The sequence below is a fragment of the Struthio camelus genome, chromosome 31 (genome assembly GCF_040807025.1).
Source record: "Struthio camelus isolate bStrCam1 chromosome 31, bStrCam1.hap1, whole genome shotgun sequence".
NCBI lineage: Eukaryota > Metazoa > Chordata > Aves > Struthioniformes > Struthionidae > Struthio > Struthio camelus.
In genome coordinates, this window is record NC_090972.1 from 2,977,567 (window position 1) to 2,998,444 (window position 20,878).

At 54.3% G+C, this 20,878-nt stretch overlaps 1 protein-coding gene across 1 annotated transcript; it reads left to right on the plus strand.

Annotated features, from left to right (window-relative positions):
• Positions 1-5,819: 5,819 nt before the first annotated feature.
• Positions 5,820-19,113, plus strand: LOC138063001 (olfactory receptor 10H1-like). The gene is made up of 4 exons (XM_068922679.1): positions 5,820-5,901; positions 9,981-10,076; positions 15,460-15,599; positions 18,160-19,113. Exons 1-4 carry the CDS (start codon positions 5,820-5,822, stop codon positions 19,111-19,113), a joined length of 1,272 nt encoding a protein of 423 aa, XP_068778780.1.
• Positions 19,114-20,878: the final 1,765 nt, after the last annotated feature.

Genomic DNA, 20,878 nt, shown 5'->3' on the forward strand with positions numbered 1-20,878 from the left:
CGGAGGACTGGGCGACACGGTGCAGCCGACGAGCCTGGATGTTCGGAATCTGGCTTGCCAGCCGCCCGATTCTGAGACTGCCGTCCTTATAGCTGGCGTATAAGATGGCATCACAAGTACTGGAAGGTAAGTGAAGCCAGCTCTTCACCGCAGATCTTATCATTAGGTCCAGGGAGTGGAGGTAAGTGGCGTTGACACCGGCCTGAATTGCTGCATACAGCAGCCGTGGAATCGCATAGGTCCTCAAGATCTCCACCTTCTGGAGTGGTTTAAGCGGGGCTACCCCAATGTTCTTAACCCATGTGCTCAGTTTTTCTTGCAGCTCCGGACGGGAAAGACCCACCCAAGGATCCACCCCCAGGCCCAAGTACTTCTCAGAGCTGCCGGGCTCGATCATATTGAGCAGAATGCCACCGATTGTCCAAGTCTCACAGTTGCTAACCGTGAATGAGTCTTTCGTGGGCCTGATCATAAAACCGTGGCATTTCTTTCCTTGCACACGTAGCCCGGATAGGTGACAAAACTCCTCAACCGCTCTGATGTTCTTCTCCATGCCTTCCCACGAGTCACTCAAAAGGACTAGATCGTCCGCGAACGCCAAAGATGACACGGAGCAATCACCGTACTTAAATCCGTTCTTAGAATCTTCCAAGCTACATAACAACGGGTCCACTGAGAGGTTGAACAGAAGCGGGGACATTGGGTCTCCTTTCTTCACCCCGGTGAGGATCTTAATTCCCTCAGAGGACGCTTCCCCCACCTCCCGCCGAGTCGCACAGTTGGAATACAAATTGGCGATGATACTGATTACATGATCATCCATGCCTTTTTGCTCGAGGACTCGAAGGATGTGTCGATGATGGACAGAATCAAAGGCTTTCGCCAAGTCCACAAAGACCACTGCTAACGCCTTATGATCTCTCTTGGCGTGCTTGATGAGCGTCTGGAGGAGCTTCAGATTTTCCGCGCAGCCCGGGGCTGAAATAAAACCCCTTTGGCGGCTGTTAATCGGACATGCTCGTCGCAGGCGTGCCGTCAAAATTCGAGAGAACAAGCGCATGATGACCGACCCGATGGTGATGGGCCGCCAGTTGTTGATGTCCCCTCGTAAACTAGGATCAGCAGACTTGGGTATTAGAATCGTTCTACATTCCTTGATTCCATCCGGAATCTTCCCGGCCAGCAGCCACAGATTGAATAATTCAGCTAACTGGGTGCCTTGGGGGTCTAATTTGACGACGTCTCCCAAGGTCAACCCATCCGGGCCCGGGGCGGAGCTCTTATTCATTTCCGCAATGTTCTTCCTGACCTCCGCAGGGGAGATCATCTTCTTGAATGCAGAATTGTCCGCTTCTCCGGCACTACAGAACGTACCGAGGCCAGCGAAGGGGCCGACCTCCTCCCACTTCCTTCTGAACGTGCAATACAGCACATCCATCAGGAGGGGACACTTAATACTCTCGATGTTATCCAAAATGATACCAGCGAGCTTTCTACGATCTATCTCAAAAAGCCGCTGGTATCACAGGTACTGGCCTCTTCTCAGCGCCCTATTCTTCATCCATCTCCTCTCCACCTTCCTCGGCGCGGGTTTCACTCGGTACTTCTTATGATGTTTCAATTTCACTGCAGCGGTATGTCCCACCAGCTACGTCAATCACTCCTCCGATGTTTCATCGACGATGTTCCGAAGGTCTTCCTCCACACCCTCCAAAGCCCTCTCGAATGCGCTCTTCAGACCAGGGGTGAGAGAGGCCCCTCGAACCTTCTCTGCAATAATCCTCCTGTATTCCACCCTAATCAGCTCAATCTTCACTCTCTCAACCGGTACCTCCCCTTCGCACGGACCCGCAGCTTTTCGCGGCGACGCGAATCCTTTGGCACCAGCCGCCAGCTGCCGTCTCTTGTCGCTGATCTGCTTCGCCGATTTTGTAGGCAAATGTTCAGAAATCAGCTTATTAATATTCCGTGCTTCTTTAAACTTCTGTTCTAACTCTCTCAGCAGAGCCGTCTCTTCTTCGGACCAGACGCTCTTATGCATACCCCGCAATCCCTTTCCTCTTCCGCGAGACGCTTCGATCCTTTCCCTGTTCCTAGTTCCTGGGTGAACAAGACGCTTATGTTGGGAAAGGCCGCTTTTGGTCTTGAACTTTCGGTCGCAGTCCTCACAGCTCCACGGGAGGGGGGCCTCCGAGGCCTCTTCATCTTCCCCTTCACCCAGGGTTCCGCGGCACTTCGGGAAGTGGCAGGCAATGCTATGATGTTTCTCATTCAGTCTCCCGCACCGGGAACACTGAAAAGGCACCCGTCGCCGACCGTGGGCCCTCCACAGATGTTCTGTCAAGGCCGCAATTTTCCCTACCTTGACTCCACAGCATGGACATGCTGGATGTTCATCTGGGATCTTAACAACTGGCGTGCCGTCAGTTGCTCCCCCCCCGGAGTCAAGGATAGGGGTCACCATAGCCGGTAGGATTGCTTTACCAGAGGGAGACTCCAGGCCCACTCCTGCCGCCACCTCCCCCCGGGCTTCATCAGCCCGGGGTACCGGGGGCGAAGCGACAGGGGACTCCAGAGCCTCATAAACCTCTGGCAGATCTTGCACGCAATCCAAACTTGGTCTGGGAATACTCCCATTCCAAGGGTCATAAGCCGAGTTACAGAACGTCAAATTTTGGATCACAGCAGGCCACCCATTTGATTTTAAAGTCACCGGCCTAACGGCCGTGAAATCAACAGGGAACTCACCTGTCTGGGTGCCCACTGACACGAAGTTCACAACCCATGGTCTTACTAGGTTGTCGAACATGCCTGTGGGGGTTTGGTATACACCAGAAGAACCAATCCCCCAAGTTCAACTGGTATGCCTGATAGAAGCCCCTAGGCCAAGGGCTCTGGACTGCAAGTAGGCCAATTACTAGCAGTCGAAGTTTTGATTCACCTTGGGAAACTATCGAGTGGTCGGTGAAGCCAGTCGATAGGGAGGAAGTAACTATAGCACTGCACACTGGGGCAGAGGCAAACTTGGTTACCCACGAATGGGCATCCAGCGGGACCACGAGGAGGTGTTGCCTCCGCAGCTCAGTCCAGTCAGTAGCTATGGTCCCGTCTTCAGAGAGTCATAGTTACTCCCGCCTCTCATGTCTCTTCACAGCGCCAGACTAGAGTCAAGCTCAACAGGGTCTCCTTTCCCCGCTGATTCCGCCAAGCCCACTCCCTTGGCTGTGGTTTCGCTGGAGAGTAGGTAGGGACAGTGGGAATCTCATTCATCCATTCATGCGCGACACTAATTAGATGACGAGGCATTTGGCTATTTTACGAACCATAGAAACTCTAGGGCACCTTTTCCGGGTTGAGATGACGGGCGGCCTGTCCGCCCATGTCAAGATTAGTGGTCATTAGGGGACGAGATCACACAGTCTGAAAGGTAAAGGTCAACCACGCAGGGAGCCGGGCAAGAGCAAAATTCAGCAGGTACAGACGACAGAGCAAGCTCAGTCGTCTGTGTGAAGAATTTTACTGTTGCCTTTCCGAAGAAGGCATAAGAATTAGTCACAATAAGGTTATAATTGACACATCTTACCTTGCTAGCAAAGATGTGCAATATGTCCACCAAAGATAGGAGAGCTCTCTGCGAGAAGAGCCTCGCTATCTTCTTCATGCGGCTAACAGAGAGTCCAAGGTGGGCGAGGAGAGCGTCATTGCCGGCATACCACTTCCCTCTTGCTCCAAGCGGAAACCCCAGGAATTGGACCTCCCCAGCTTTTGTCAGACTTCTGACTTGTTCGTCCAAATGTTGGTATTTTCGCACTTTCTCTCCTGCTGCATCACCTAAGGATGACAAATTACTTTCGAAACGGACAGTAACGTCCGCCACCCTTGCCCGGCCCTCTTTTACAACAATCAAATCTGGCTTGAGGAGCTCGTTGTCGCGTCCCCTGAGGTGAGGTTCAATAAATACCTCCCACCCCAGCTTCTTGGCTTCCTCCGCCAGCAAACCACACAAGACGTTATGTCTCCTAATCCGGGCGTCTTGCACAGCAGGACAGTAGCCGATGATGTGGGCACAAGTCTCCCATTCCGCAGGACAATGCCTGCACCCCTTAGGAACACCCTCTCCCAAGCCCCGAGCCAAACACTGCCGAGTGGGATAGACATTGGCTCGAAGCTGTAACGCTCTTATTAACTTCCTATGAGGATTGCCCGGTAATGAAACAGCCAATCATTACTAATGGAATCGTTTTCACAATTTCTGATGCCGCGGCCTTGAGATATTAGATTGGCCCAGTTCTCGAGTTCTTTCTTTCTCCGTTTACTAGGAACAGGGTAGATGACCCTGGGAGCAGGAGTTTCCCCTTCGGATCTCGTCTCGTCACCTTCCAGGGCAGCGGAGATGACCAAGGGGGACTCCTCCCCGATGAGCGGAATCTTGTCCGCCCTTCCTCCTGCGGCAATCCACACCTTCTCAAACTCCTTCTGGATGCCTTCCCCGAGGACCACGGTCCTCGTGATGTCATCGGAGGACTGGGCGACACGATGGAGCCGACGAGCCTGGATGTTCGGAATCTGGCTCACCAGCCGCCCGATTCTGAGACCGCCGTCCTTGTAGCTGGCGTATAAGATGGCATCACAAGTACTGGAAGATAAGTGAAGCCATCTCTTCACCGCAGATCTTACCAAAAGGTCCAGGGAGTGGAGATAAGTGGCGTTGACACCAGCCTGAATTGCTGCATACAGCAGCTGTGGGATGGCATAGGTCCTCAAGATCTCCACCTTCTGGAGCGGTTTAAGCAGGTCTACGCCAATGTTTTTAACCCATGTGCTCAGTTTTTCTTGCAGCTCCGGACGGGAGAGACCCACCCAAGGATCCACCTGACCCGATGGTAATGGGCTGCCAGTGGTTAATGTCCACTCACAGACTAGGATCAGCGGATTTTGGTATTAAAATCGTTCTGCAGAACAGCCCTCTTCTCAGCGCCCTGTTCTTCATCCACCTCCTCTCCGCTTTTTCCGGCGCGGGTTTCGCTCGGTACTTCCTCCGATGTTTCAGTCTCACTGCGGCGGTACGTCCCACCAGCTGCGTCAACCACTCCTCCGACGTTACATCAACGATGTCCCGGAGGTCTTCCTCCACACCCTCCAAAACCCGCTCAAACGCAATCTTCTGACCAGGGGTGAGGGAAGCCCCTCGAACCTTTTCCGCAATTATCTTCCTATATTCCATCCTAAGCGTTTCAATTCTCGCTCTCTCAGCCAGTACCTCCCCTTCGCACGGACTTACAGCTCTTCTCGGCGATGGGAGTCCCTTGGCACCAGCCGCCAGCTGCCGTCTCTTATCGCTGATCTACTTTGCCAATTTTGTCGGCAAATGCTCAGAAATCCGCTTATTGATGTTTCGTGCCTCTCTGAACCTCTGTTCCAGCTCCCTCAGCAGAGCCCTCTCTTCCTCCGACCAAACGCTCTTGTGCATACCCCGCAATCCCTTTCCCTTCGCGCAAGACACCTCAATCCTTTCCCTGTTCCTAGTCTTCGGGTGAACGAGACGTTTATGTTGGGAAAGGCCACTCTTTGTCTTGAACGCCCGGTTGCATTCCTCACAGTTCCATGGGAGAGGGGCCTCCGAGGCTTCTTCCATCTTGCACTTCCCCCAGGGTTCCGCAGCACCTCGGGAAGTGGCAGGCAACGCTATGATGTTTCTCATTCAGCCTCCCACACCGGGAACACTGAAATAGCACTCGTCGCCGACCGTGGGCTCTCTGCAGATGTTCGGTCAAGGCCGCAATTTTCCCTACCTTGACTCCACAGCATGGACATGCTGGATGTTCATCTGGGATCGTCACAACCGGCGTGCCACCGTCAGCTGCTCCCCCCTGGAGTCAAGGATAGGGGTCGCCAAAGCCGGTAAGATTGCCTTGCGAGAGGGAGACTCCAGAACCGCTCCTGCCGCCACCTCCCCCCGGGCTTCATCAGCCCGGCCTACCAGGGGCGAAACGACAGGGGATTCCAGAGCCTCATAAACCTCTGGCAGATCTTTCACGCAATCGAGACTTGGTCCGGGAATAGTCCCATCCCAAGGGTCATAATCCGCGTTATAGAACGTCAAATTCTGCAACACAGCAGACCACCCATTCAATGTTAAAGTCACCGGCCTGACGGCACTGACATCGACAGGAAACTCACCTGTCTGGGTGCCCACGGAAACAAAATTGACAACCCAAGGTCTTACTAGGTTGTCGAACATGACTACGGGTCTTCGGTATACAGCAGAAGAACCAGTCCGCCAAGGTCAACTGGCATGCCGGCAAGAAGCCCCTAGGCCAAGGGCTCTGGACTGCAAGTAAGCCAGTTACTTAGCAGTTGAAATTTTGATTCACCTTGGGAAACTATCGAGTGGTTGGTGAAGCCAGTCGATAGGGAGGACGCAGCTATAACACCGCACACTGGGGCAGAGGCAAACTTGGTTACCCACAAGTGGGCATCCAGTGGGACCACGAGGAGGTGTTGCCTCCACAGCTCAGCCCAGTCAGTAACTATGGTCCCGTCTTCAGAGAGTCATAGTTACTCCTGCCTCTCATGTCTCTTCACAGCGCCAGACTAGAGTCAAGCTCAACAGGGTCTTCTTTCCCCGCTGATTCCGCCAAGCCCGTTCCCTTGGCTGTGGTTTCGCTGGAGAGTAGGTAGGGACAGTGGGAATCTCCTTCATCCATCCATGCGCGTCACTAATTAGATGACAAGGCATTTGGCTACTGAACGAACCATAGTGTACTATGGCACCTTTTCCGGGTTGGATTTCAGGTGGCCTGTCCGCCCGTGTCAAGATTAGTGGTCATCAGGGGACAAGATCCCACGTCCCAAAAGGAAACAGCTCGACCGCAAGGGAGCTGGGCAAGAGCAAAATTCAGCAGGTACAGAAGACAGAGCAAGCTCATGTCGCCTGTGTGAAGAGTTTTACTGTTGCCTTCCAAAGAAGGACTTTGTGGCTAGGTCACAATAAGTAATAACAGTTAAAATTGCGACATCTTACCTTTACTAGTGAAGATGTGCGATATATCCACCGAAGATGGGAGAGCTCTTCACGAGAAGAGCCTCGCTACCTTCTTCATGCGGCTAACAGAGAGTCCAAGGTCGGCGAGGAGTCCGTCATTGCCGTTGTACCCCTTCCCTCTTGCTCCAAGCGGGAACCCCAGGAACTCGACCTCGCCAGCTCTCGTCAAACTTCTCACTTGTTCCTCCAGATGTTGATGTTTCCGGGATGTTTCCTCTGCTGCACCACATACAGATGACAAGTTACTTTCATAACGGAGCGTAAGGTCCACCACCTTCGCCCGACCCTCTTTAACTACAATCAAATCTGGCTTGAAGAGTTTGTTGTAATTTCCTCTGAGGTGGGGCTCAATATCACAGAATCACAGAATGGCTGAGGTTGGAAGGGACCTCCGGAGATCATCGAGTCCAACCCCCGCTGCTCAAGCAGGGTCCTCTAGAGCACATTGCCCAGGATCGTGTCCAGACGGGTTTTGAGTATCTGCAGCGAAGGAGACTCCACAGCCTCTCTGGGCAACCTCTTCCAGTGCTCAGTCACCCTCCCAGTCAAGAAGTTTTTGGAACTGCCTGTGTTTCAGTTTGTGCCCGTTGCCTCTCGTCCTGTCGCTGGGCACCACGGAGAGGAGTGTGGCCCCATCCTCTCGACACCCTCCCTTCAGATACTTGTAGACATCGATGAGATTGCCTCTCAGTCTTCTCTTCTCCAGGCTCAAGAGGCCCAGCTCTCTCAGCCTTTCTTCAGAGGAGAGAGGCTCCAGTCCCCTCATCATCTTTGTAGCCCTCCGCTGGGCTACAGTGCACCAGTGGAGGCTTTGGGCTCCAGTGGAGGCTTTGGGCTTTGCGCTTAGTGGGATTAGGGAAAGCTGTGGGTTCTGCTTGAGTGTTGGGCTTGGGGTTTGTGCTCAGGCTTGGGGGTTTGGGCTAGAGTTTTGTGGCAGAAGGTTGTGGGTTTGGGTAGGAGTGAGGGCTAGAGCCCAGTCTAGTGCTTCAAGGCAAGGGATCAGGGCATGGGATTAGCTTCAGGCACAGGCAAAGAGTTAGGGTCATGGGGCAGAGATTCAGGCTTCACCATAGCACTTTGGCTTTGGCCTTAGCAAAGAGAGAGGGCAAGGAGGCAAGGTGGAAGGGTAGGGCTTCAGGTTAGGGGTCAGGCTTTGGGTAGGGGCCTTCCACAGGGGCTCTCCCAGTCCCTGTCCCACCTGCAGCACCATTCCCTCAAGACCCCTTACCTCCACAAAACATGGCTTCTCTCTTGGCCGACATCTCGCAGCCCTACATGTCCTCACACGCCTGCCTCCAGCTCCTGCCCGCTCAGCTGAGGCAGCACGGACGACCTCCTCATCAGCACCCGAGCGTTCTCCCTCCAACCTGCCTCTGCCCCTGCCCATCCGCAATTGATGGAATCTTGTCAGCTCTCCCTCCCGCAGAGATCCATACCTTCTCATACTCCCTCTGGGTCCCCTCTTCAAGGACAATAGCCCCCATGATGGTATCAGAGGATTGAGCAACTCGGTGTAGCTGGCAAGCCTGAATGTTTGGAATCTGGCTTGCCACCCACACATGTTGATCGGACACCACTCGCGGCAGGGGTGCTGTCAGCATCCGAGAGAACAAGCGTGGAATAATCGACCCGATGGTGATGGGCCGCCAGTTGTTAATGTCCCCTCATAAGCTAGGGTCAGCAGACGTAGGTATTAAAATAGTTCTACATTCCTTGATTCCATGCGGAATCTTCCCGGCCAGCAGCCACAAGCTGAACAATTCAGCTAACTGGGTGCCTTGGGGGTCTAGTTTGACAACATCTCCCAAAGTCAACCCATCCGGGCCCGGGGCGGAGCTCTTATTCATTTCCGCGATGTTCTTCCGGACCTCCGCAGGGGAGATCATCTTCTTGAATGCAGAGTTGTCCGCCTCTCCGGCACTATGGAAAGGACCGAGAGCAGCGAAGGGGCCGACCTCCTCCCACTTCCTTCTGAACGTGCAATAGAGCACATCCATCCAGGAGGGGACACTTGATATATTCGATGGTATCCAAAATGATACCAGCGAGCTTTCTACGATCGAGCCCAAAAGCCGCTGGTATCTCAGGTACAGACCTCTTCTCGCCGCCCTGTTCTTCATCCACCTCTTCTCCACTTTTTCCGGTGTGGGTTTCACTCGGTACTTCCTCCGATGTTTCAATCTCACTGCGGCGGTATGTCCCACCAGCTGCGTCAACCACTCCTCCGACGTTACATCAACGATGTTCCGGAGGTCTTCCTCCACAGCCTCCAAAGCCCTCTCAAATGCGCTCTTCCGACCAGGGGTGAGAGAGGCCCCTCGAACCTTTTCTGCAATAATCCTCCTGTATTCCATCCTAATCAATTCAGTCTTCGCTCTCTCAACCGGTACATCCCCTTCGCACGAACCTGCAGCTCTTCGCGGCGATGCGAATCCTTTTGCACCAGCCGCCAGCTGCCATCTCTTATCGCTGACCTGCTTTGCCGATTTTGTGGGCAAATGCTCAGAAATCAGCTCATTAATATTCCATGGGTCTTTAAACTTCTGTTCCAGCTCCCTCAGCAGAGCCGTCTCTTCCTCTGACCAAACGCTCTTGTGCATACCCTGCAATCCCTTTCCTTTTGCGCGAGACGCCTCAATCCTTTCCCTGTTCCTAGTCTTCGGGTGAACGAGACGTTTATGTTGGGAAAGGCCGCTCTTCGTCTTGAACGCCCGGTCGCATTCCTCACAGTTCCATGGGAGAGGGGCCTCCGAGGCTTCTTCCATCTTGCACTTCCCCCAGGGTTCCGCAGCACCTCGGGAAGCGGCAGGCAACGCTATGATGTTTCTCATTCAGCCTCCCACACCGGGAACACTGAAATAGCACTCGTCGCCGACCGTGGGCTCTCTGCAGATGTTCGGTCAAGGCCGCGATTTTCCCTACCTTGACTCCACAGCATGGACATGCTGGATGTTCATCTGGGATCTTCACAACCGGCGTGCCACCGTCAGCTGCTCCCCCCTGGAGTCAAGGATAGGGGTCGCCAAAGCCGGTAAGATTGCCTTGCGAGAGGGAGACTCCAGAACCTCTTCTGCAGGCCAGCCTGCCAGGGGCAAAACAACAGGGGATTCCAGAGCCTCATAAACCTCCGGCAGATCTTTCACGCAATCGAGACTTGGTCCGGGAATAGTCCCATGCCAAGGGTCATAATCCGAGTTACAGAACGTCAAATTCTGCAACACAGCAGGCCACCCATTCGATGTTAAAGTCGCTGGCCTAGCGGCAGCGACATCAATGGGAAACTCATCCATCTGGGTGCCCACTGACATGAAATTGACAACCCATGGTCTTACTAGGTTGTCAAACATGACTGCGGGAGTTAAGAGCATGCCAGAAGAACCAGTCCCCCAAGTTCAACTGGTATGCCTGAAAGCGGCCCCTAGGCCAAGGGCTCTGGACTGCAAGTAAGCCAATTATCCGCAATCAAAATTTTGATTCACCTCGAAGTACTATCGAGTGGTCAGTGAGGCCAGTCGATAGGGAGGAAGCAACTGTAACACTGCACACTGGGGCAGAGGCAAACTTGGTTGCCCACGAGTGGGCATCCAGCGGGACCACGAGGAGGTGTTGCCTCCGCAGCTCAGCCCAGTCAGTAACTATGGCCCCGTCTTCAGAGAGTCATAGTTACTCCCGAGTTACTCTCGGCCCTCCTGGGCTACCCCTCGCCCTTCACTTGAGCACCTCCCCAGGCCAGCCTGCTGCTTCCTCACCAAGCAGCTTCCTGCAGCACAACTGACCTCACCACCTACAGCCCAGCCCTCACACCTTCACCTCCAGCTCCCTCTCCCCTGCCCTTCCCCTTCCCTCTCACCTCCCTGTGTGCTTTCTCTCCAGCACCCCACACACCCTGCCCTTCCTCTGCCTCCCCGGCCCCAAACGCCTTCCAACTAGTCTTACAAGGCAGCTGGACGGTTAGGGGCTGTCAGGGAGCAGCTTAGGCCTTAGGCTTCAGGCATCCGTGCAGGGTTTGGGGCTTTCACAGAATCCCAGAATGCTTGAGGTTGGAAGGGACCTCTGGAGAACATCTAGTCCAACCCCGCTGCTCAAGCAGGGCCAGCTAGAGCGCCTTGCCCCACTTTGCGTCCAGATGCCTTTTGAACATCTCCAAGGATGGAGACTCCACCGTCACTCTGGGCAACCTCTTCCAGTGCTGTCCCGGTCCATAGCAGAGGAGCGCCCACACCAATTGAAGGGCATTGTGGGAAAACTGATTATTCTCCTCGGGACTTACCAAATATAAAAGAATTGGGTTCGTTTAGGCGGTATAGGGTTACACTACTCAGATCAATGGATTTACAGATAATCTAACTTTACTAATTTCAGTTAAACAATCAATACAAACATACAGTAACTATACAATGGTAAACAGTCAAGACAAACATATAGTAACTATATACAATGGTATTTAGTGGGAGCTTCCAGGAAAAATAACAACAAAGCAAATAAGGTTTCACAGCAAATAAAATTATGAATGATATTGACGTGCCTTTATAAAAAAAGAGAAGGGGTGTGGGGGCTGCGGGGGTGGGGGGCATTGCCCTGATCAGGCCCTGCTGGACAGGCGTGCCAATCCCCGGGAACAAAGCCCGTAGAAGTGATCTAGCCACACTGGGTGGGTAGGTGGGTGGGTGGGTGTGCTGATCCTCGGTATAAAACCGTGTTCAGGTACAACCCGTATTTGCGATCCGGCCACACCAATGAGGTATGCCGACCCCTGGGAACAAAGCCTGTAGTGGTTAACTTACAACACCTCGTGCAGCTGCTCAGGAGTGGTGGACTCCGGCGGGCTTGTCCTGGTCCGGCGTCCCCTACCAGGAGGGAGTGGGCGGGGGAGCACTGAAGGAGCACTCGTCTTCCTACCCGGTGCTTTTGCTCCCAATGACGGCTGTCCCGCAGCCATGCTCCTTCTCGGTTCTTCTCTTCTTTCTTCGGTTACCACCACCAACTCCGGCAGCCCCCAGAAGCTCCCCTGTGGCGCCAGCAGCCACCTTTTATACCAAGGGCCAATTGTGGGCGTGGTCATGCCAAGCGTGGTTTCCGCCTCTCTTCTGGAAAGCTCCTGGTGATGGACAGCCAGGGACCCTAGTAACATGTGACCTCTCCTCACCAATGAGTTTAAACGGACACTGGCGGGAATCCCAACCAGGGCTGGGCAGTCTGATGGAGGTCAAATAAAGGTGAACTGCAAACCCCAACAAGTGCTCAGTAACTCTCACAGTAAAGAAACTTTTCCTCATGTTCAAAGAGAACTTCCTGTGTTTCATTTTGCGCCCACTGTCTCTCATCCTATTGCTGGGCACCACGGAGAAGAGGCTGGCCTCATCCTCTTGACACCCTCTCTTCAGGTATTTATGCACAGTGTCCAGATCCCCCTTGAGTCTTCTCTCCTCCAGGCTCAACAGGCCCAGCTGCCTCAGCCTTTCTTCAGAGGAGAGAGGCTCCAGTCCCTTCACCATCTTAATAGCCCTCCGCTGGACTCACTCCAGTTGCTCCATGTCTCTCCTGTACTGGGGAGCCCAGAACTGGGCACAGTACTCCCAAGTGAGGCCTCCCCAGGGCTGAGGAGAGGGGCAGGAGCACCTCCCTCCACCTGCTGGCAACACTCTGCCTAATGCACCCCAGGATCCCATTGGCCTTCTTGGCCACAAGGCCACATTGCTGCCTCTTGGTCAACTTGTTGTCCACCAGCACTCCCAGGTCCTTCTCGGCAGAGCTGCTTTCCACCAGGTCAGCCCCCAGCCTGTACTGCTGCATGGGGTTATTCCTCCCCCAGTGCAGGACCCTGCCCTTGCCTTTGTTGGATTTCAGGAGGTTCCTCTCTGCCCATCTCTCCAGCCTGTCCAGGTCCCTCTGAATGGTAGCACAGCCCTCTGATGTGTCAGCCACTCCTCCCAGTTTAGTATCATCAGCAAACTTGCTGAGGGTGTACTCTAGCCCTTCATGCAGGCCATTGATGAGTACGTTGAACAGGATTGGCCCCAGTATGGATCCATGGGGGACACCGCTAGTTACGGGCCGCCAACTTGCCACTGATCACAACCCTCTGAGCTCTGCCATTCAGCCAGTTCTCCATCCACCTCACTGTCCACTCACCTAGCCCGCACTTCCTAAGCTTGCCTATGAGGATGTGATGGGAGACTGTGGCAAAAGCCTTCCTGACAACATCTGCTGCTCTCCCCTCCTCTACCTGGCCAGTCATCCCATCGTAGATGGCTATCAGGTTGGTTAAGCATGATTTCCCCTTCATGTATCCATGCTTTTTGAATCCATCTGTGTCGAGGGCACTTTCAGGGGAGCCTGCAGCAGCAAGTGCAGCACCTTTCCAGGGAGGCCTGCACCAGTGGGTGCAGCATGCAGTGCACTTTGAGGGGAGCCTGCAGGAGCAGGCTCAGCCCCCGAGGAGAGAAGGGAAATGCTCTGGCTGAAAGGCCAGTTTCCTCTGGGCTCCTGTGCTGGGCAATGGCATTGTCTCGCTCTCCATGCAGCAGCTGGTAATGTTGGGTGTTCTCCAGGGGAGAACTGCAGCCCCAGGAGGCGGGAGTGCGCATTCATTAAGAACTGCTATGTGCTCACCCCGTGCTAGACATCGGGAGTTGGTTGCAATGGGCATAAGTAAGAATCGACCTGCCTGAGGCATCCTGACAATACCCTCAGCAACTCTCAGCAGTGGATGTGTGCTGAACTCAAGACACAGAGCCTTTTGCTAAGCAATAACTGGGCTCCAACAGGCACTTGTAGGTCTTTCTTCCTTGCTGGAAGTGGGCCCCAAAAGTTTCTGCAGCAAGAGTGGCCCTGCCCTTCTGTGCTCCTTTCCACCCCGTCACAGCCCACCACCTCTCCCTGCACCAGGACAGGGCCCTGAGGTGTGTGCTGTGACTCGGTGCGGACAGTGGTGTGATGGGCCAGCAGCAGCAGTGTGTTTAAGAGGTAGCGCTGCCCAACCCTCGGTGAGAGCCGTCTGTCCTTATCTTGACTCGTCTGAAACGCACAGCTGTGGTGCACAGCTCTTCTCCTGAGCGAGGTGCCAAACGCAGGCCAGGGGCTCGCTCCCTGCAAGGGCCCTTTTCTCTCTGCTGGGACAGGTACAAATGTCTGTGCTGCAGCGAGAGGAGACGAAACCATGCGTGTTACCAAGAAGCCATGGCTGAGCACACAGCAACCCCTGCCAGGTGCCTGTCTGGGGCTACGAGCCACTTCTGGAGAGGAGGCGGAAGGTGAAGCAAGACCTTGCGCTCCGTAGGAAGGCTGTCTCCATGTGCGTGTTGGAGGTGGAGGAGCCGCTGCTGAGCAGATTGCGGACTTTTGGGTCTCTGTTCTCCAGGCTTGAGAACATCACCTGGGCTGCAGACAAGGGGGCTGTTGCATCGACTCACCGCTAGCTCCCCCTCCAAGCTCTCAAGGCCTTGGGCATGGAGGGGTGGGGGAGGACCATCTTCTGAGATGGCTGTGTCTCCAGGGTAGGCCCCTACACTGAGCAGGTCACCCAGGCCTGCCTGGAGTGGAGCCTTCAGCAGAGATTTTGCCAGACTGCACAAGGAGGTCAGTGTGGTTGGTGGGAAGGGCACACGTGTCCTTGGTCAGGGGAATGTTGCTCTCAGCTCTGCTGGCAGCAAGGACTAGGTCCCTGCTGGCTCTAAGGGAGCTCTGGAGGATTCCCTCCGGGATCAATGCCAAGGCCATGGAAAAAGGCGTTCATCTCCCTCTCTTTGATGCCTCCAGCTCTGAGACAGTCCCTCGGGCTCCTTTGATAGTGTGAAGAGCTCATCAAGACCAGCAGAGTTGGAGGGGCGCTCCTCCACCGGAGCAGCTCTCAGAGACATCTTTCATGTCATGTGACACTGCAGCCTTCCTCTCCCAGCCTGTTAGGTGAGGAATAAAAGCCCTTTTTTGCTTTGTGCCTTAACCTGCCTTTCCCTCCATTTCCCCCAGAGCCAGCCTTCCTTTGGGAGTCCTCAGGCTTTGCGGGGTTGAGTGAAAAACCACGCTGTGAGACAACTTGGCCTCCCTGCGGGCAGACCCAGCACCCTCCCTTGCTCCTGCTGCTGCTGCTTGGGATGCCTCATCTGTGCCAGGGCCCCTCCAGGCCGACTTGGCCTGAGTGGTCTTGGCTTCCAGATCTCTCTGAGTGTCCTGAGAGCTTCTTCCTTCAGGGACCCCCTGCAGGCATCTTTGTTGTCCTCCTCTGAGCTGAGGTGGGCAGGGGAGATGGGTCACTTTGGGGGTGGTTTGCCCAGAACTATCTTGCCTGCTGAAGCTGAGTTGGGCGCACACACTGCTGGCACGGACAGTCAGAGAGTCCGTGCAAGGTTTGCCAAGGGCATTGCTGGCACATGCTGCTGCTTTTGGCTTCCATGCCTGGCCTTCTGCTTTTCCAGCCACCGGAGGAAAGGGGTTCAACATGCACATGGAGCAGTTCTGGACAGCCAGGACTTGGGAAGGGGAGTCAATTCTCCCAAGGACTCTTGTCCCGTGTCCCCAGAGCTCTCCAGACTGGCTAATGCCAGGTAGCAGTAAGGTGAGACACTGGAGCAGGCTAGTTGCTGGGATGCTCTTGGCTGTCCTGAGTTGCCCTTGACGGAGACGGAGACTGAGGGTGTGCAGTAGGATGAGCTTGTCTCAGAGGAGGCTTTGCATTTCCCTCTGCATTCAGGCAGCACCATATGAGCCATGCCTTGGCAGGGAAGCCAGGGAAGCTGGATCTTGGTGAGAAGGTCCTGAGATATGGTGTTCTCGCCTCCTACTGGTGCACGTGCTAAGACAATCTTTGCCAAGCTCTCAGGACGTCATATACCTGGCAGAGCACCAGCTCGCTAGGTACAGTCCCAGAGAGCTTGATCAGCTCTTCACACCGACCCTGGAGAAATCTGTGCCAAGACCCTCTGACTAGAAGCTTCGGGAGTGCACTGAAGATCTGCTTTGGAGCGGGTGCCGTGGGCTCTCTGGGTTGTCAGTGCAGGGTGCATTGTAGCACAAGACCCAGCACATCCTGGAAGTGGGCATCCATGCCTGGGAGATGAATTGTGCCTGGACTCCATGGTCTAGCTCTTCCCTGGCTACCTAAGGAGTCCAGTGAAGCAGCTCCGGTGGAGATACTTGCACTGAGGACTTGTGGAGTTAGGTGAACGGAATCCTAGCCCTACACATAGAGTAGGAAACCAAAAGGCCGCGATCTACCTGCCCACCCATGGGTTTTCACTGGAGTCCTGGCTTGCCCAGAGCATGACCCTTGAAAGGCTGTGAGAACCTCCCCCTCCTCCCACCACCACCACCTTCTTATTTTGGGGTCATTGTTGTACTGTTCAGGAGTTGCCTTAATCTACAACATGACACGATCTCAGGCCCAAGGAGAGGCCCTGCAGTACCCCAAAGAGCCCTTTGCTTTGTGTGAAGGGGCATTGGGGTGATGGCCAGGAGCTTGCTGGGAGTGGTGGGGGTGCGGTGCCACCTCCTGGCTGGGCTCTTTGAGCATGGTCCTGAGCTCTGCTCTGCAAGGAGAGCAGACTTGCCCATGGGGCACACAAGGAAGATGCTGTGGTGCCAGGGAAACCTGGGGGAGATCTGCTGAAGCCAGGGCCCGTGGGGTGCTGACCTGCTGTTTGGCTATGCAGCGAGCTGCTTGTTTTGCTAACGGTCCCGTGGGGGATGCCTGGCCTCTGGAGACCTCGAGGAGGGAGCCTCATCTCACAGCTCCCCATGGACTCTTCCTCCAAGCCCTGGTGTCAGTCCCGTGGGGGGCCGGGCCAGGGGCAGGACTCTGGTGCCTCCTTGTACTTCGGCATCAGGCTGCTTGCAAGGGGGAGGCAGCATCAGATATGCAGCCCCTGCTGCTGGCCGGGCACCTGCACTCCAGTCTTTGGAGGCACGGGTGTAAAAGCAGGCAGCATCTGGCCTCAGATAACAGGGCTCAGTCTAGTGCTCCAGGTGGGGGCTGAAAGCTATTGAAACCCTTCTGTATGAGCCATGCCTGTGGGCAGGTCGGAGCTGGGGAGCAAAGGGCTCATCACGGGGCTGATGCAGCTGGGGGTGGTGGGTCCATCCTTCCTGGAAGAGCAAGTGCTCACCACTTCATCAGCACTGTCTTTTCCTTCTGAAGCCTGGAGGGCAGAAGCAGTAGCAGGAAACGCAGGCAGAGTTTTAAAGGTAATTTTCTCACCCTTTGGCTCCCTCTTATCTGATCGGGGATTGTACGGGCTTGTGGCTGACGACTGCCATTAAAAAGTCAAGCAGTACAAACTCTTTCCAGCTCATGGGCAGAGCCGGGAAGTTGATAATGTTGTATGTCAGGTGAGGTCCTGTGGCAAAGCGTGACTTTTTTTTTAAGGTGAGATGCGTGGGCCAGAGCTTGCTCTGAGAGCAGCCAGGCTTAGAGTCTCATTGCTCGCAGGGAGATGAAGACCACCCCTTATGTGTGGTCCCTGTAGGACAGTGGCACGGGGCAAGGCAGAGCAGGGAAGGAATTCCTACAGTGCCAGGACAATGACCTCAAAATGCATCTCCCCTGATTTACACCACCTTCCCTGTCCATAGGCATCCCCCCACAGCAGGTCACGCGGGGCCCCTCTTTGACAGTGAAGGGGACAGGCACTTGTGGAGCGTGAGCCACCTCCTCCAAAGGTAAATGACTGATGGGATCAGAGGAATCGCTGTGAGAAATGCCTCTTCCCCTCTAGAAGGAGAAGAAGAGACACCGCTCAGGCAGAGACATGTAAACGGTGGACATCCAGAATCAGGGGAGATGATTTTCCCCCCTCACCCAGAATAAATAGTGCCACCACCCACGTCCTCTCCAGAAAGCCTCCTCAGCAGCTATGGTGGCTGCAGACCCGAGGCGGCAGCAAAGTGCTGAAACGTGATATTGCTCTATCAAGAAGAGCAATGCTGGAGAAGTGAACATCATTTTTTGCAATATTTCCCCGGGGAGGTAAAAGGCAGGAACTTGTGTCTGATGTAGATGCTGTTTTCTCTGCGGAAAGCCGATCTGACGGTGCTGTTAGAATGTCGTTGTTGTCATGCTCTTTTCAGACAAAGCACAAATGCGAAGGGGGAATCAAACCATCCCGGCAGGGCTCGTTTAGATTGGATTTTCCCGCTTTCCTGAGCCCCGGGTCGTGCTGTTCGTGCTGTTTCTCCTCATGTACCTAGTGACCCTGGCTGGAAATACTGTGATAATGGTTGTTATCAGGGTGGACCGGAGCCTGCACGTGCCCATGTATGTTTTCCTAGGTGCTTTGTCCTTCTCACAAATCTGCTACTGCTACACCTTCTCCATCACCCCGAAGATGCTGTCTGGGTTAGTGCTGGGGAGCAGAGCCATTTCTTTCCTCGGGTGTGCTGCACAGATGCATTTCTCCTTCATGTTTGGCTTCATGCACTCTTTCCTCCTGGCGGCGATGGGCTATGATCGCTACGTGGCCATCTGTCACCCCTTGCGCTACAATACTGTCATGACTCCCCGAGTCTGCACTCGGCTGGTGGTCCCCTCGTGGGCAGGGGGGGTTTTCCTGGGGCTGCTGGTGACCGGCGCTGTGTTCCAGTTCCCCTTCTGCCAGTCCCACCGCATCGACCATTTCTTCTGCCACCTGTCCCCCATCCTCCAGCTGGCTTGTGTTGGTGACGATGCAGTTGGCACCGTGCTCAATGCCCTTTGCATTGCCACCCTGCTGTGCTGCTCTCTCTTCATCCTGCTCACCTACGCCTTCATGCTGGGCCAGATCCTGCAGGTGCTGTCAGCGGAGGGGAGGCGCAAAGCTTTCTCCACCTGTGCCTCCCGTGTCACCGTGGTGGTGGTGCACTACAGCGGTGCCTCCGTTGTCTACTTGAAACATGGATCACCCAGCGCTGCGGGAGCTGGTGCTCTGATCGACATGGCTTACACCGTCTTCACGCCCTTCTTGAGCCCCATCATTTTTAGTCGGAGGAACAGAGATTTAACAAATGCCTTCTGGAAATCTCTGAGGAAAAGCTTTGTCATCAGGAATGCAAATGTTTGCCCAGGATGGAGCTTCAGTGGCAGGAGTGGCTATTGCTAAGCTTCGTTCTCTTTTTCTTTTTCTTTTTCTTTTTCTTTTTCTTTTTCTTTTTCTTTTTCTTTTTCTTTTTCTTTTTCTTTTTCTTTTTCTTTTTCTTTTTCTTTTTCTTTTTCTTTTTCTTTTTCTGCCTGTGGTGGTTCCTTGCTGCTTCCCAAACAACACCTATTTTCTTTCCAGGCAAAGGAGTCGTGCACGTGGCTCTCGTGCCTTTCGTAACCCTTGCTGGGGTTTGCAGGCCTCGCCGTGAGACCTGGCTGAAGCGTTTTGGTTTAACTGGTCACACCCTAAGTTCTGCATCACGCAGAGGCAGGAGCTGCAGCTCTCAACCCTCCCAGGGGCTCCTGTGCCCTGAAGGAGGAAAAAAATCACAAGAAGATCTCCGGAAGGTTGTGTGGCAGCTCCTGTCTCCCCATTTTATCCCGTACGTGCACGGGAACCCTCAGCCAGCCAGACCTCAAAAGGCGGCTGCTTTTCCCACAGTGTGCAATCACACTCAAGTCATTGCCGCAGGGTGTAAAAATGGCTGGAAAGGGCTAAAAAGAAGCACTCTAGAGCAAGAGTGCTGGGAGGCAGAATGAGCTATGAAGTGCCAAAGGGGTTGGATTTGGAAACAGCCTTCCCACAGGAAGGTGTGAGGGAGAAGCCTCTCCGGTGCAAGGTGGAGGTTACTGGAGGAGGCTGGTCACACGCTTGTGTGCCACACCAGAGGGTTTAATTTGGGGCAAGAGCTCATCCCTTCTAATCTCCTGTCCTAAAGCACCCTACCAGGTAGGCATGGGTGGCCTGGAAGAAATAGCACATTTCCTACATCCAGCCTCCTGGCTGGTATCAACCACTGTCGGTGGCAGGTCCCTAAAGAGACTAAAGAAATCATGGGGTCCAAGGCATGAGGCAAGGCCAATGTATGGTGTTCCTGCAGAACTTGACGTAACTTCCAAGCGATCAGCAGCAGAAAGGTGTCTTTGTCTCCTGCACAGCTAGCTGGCATTCATCTGACTTTTCCAGGGGTGGGAACATCCAAGTGAAGGGCCTTAGTCTCCCTTTGTGCTCAGTGATCTAGTCCCTATGGTCCCTGCGGGTCCCTCTCAGCCTAAAGCAGCCGCCCCGCAAGTGTCTCTTTGTAGAGACACAGAATAATGGAGTGTATAAGACAATAAAGTTTCATTTTAAGGTGCGTCTCTGCCTTCCTCTGTCGGTGTGCGCAACAGAGGTCCCTCCTGCCCCGGATCTTAGAGGAGGGAACTGCATCCTCTCCATGCGGCTTGCTAGATCCATGGCAGCTGGAGCCATGGCAAAACACGCTCTGTCCCCTTTTGTGGATAACAAAAATCACATTACTTCTATTGCCCAAGCTGCTACTGCAAGACCCATGCGCCGTGTGCTGCATGTGGCATGAGAGCCATAACCTGAGATCCTTCTGAGCTGATGGGCTTCCAGGTGGTGAAGTGTGATGCTCCATCCACATGCTACCAGGCACCGTTGCCATCTGCAGCCCAGCTGCAGCTGCACCAGGCAGGCTCTGGCTCTCCTCTGCCACTGCTGAGCCCTGCTAGGGAACAGCTGCCCCCAGCAGAGGGACCAGAGTAGGTTTCCCCTTGTGCTAGAGAGGTATGGGGAGGCTGGCCTTACTGTCACTACCTACATGGGTTTTTAAGCGGGAAATACTTCCCATGCCAGCAATAGCTACTACTAAAAAGTTACCAAAAAAAAAAAAACCAAACCCAAAAAGGACTCTGAAAGGACTCTAGGTATTGGGGCAACATAG

Excerpts from the sequence above, each read along its gene's own strand:
- LOC138063001 (XM_068922679.1), top strand. The coding sequence starts at position 5,820 with ATGTTCATCTGGGATCGTCACAACCGGCGTGCCACCGTCAGCTGCTCC. Across the intron at positions 5,902-9,980 it reads GATAGGGGTCGCCAAAGCCG|CATGGACATGCTGGATGTTC; the intron begins GTAAGATTGCCT and ends TTGACTCCACAG. Across the intron at positions 10,077-15,459 it reads GATAGGGGTCGCCAAAGCCG|CCACCGGAGGAAAGGGGTTC; the intron begins GTAAGATTGCCT and ends CTGCTTTTCCAG.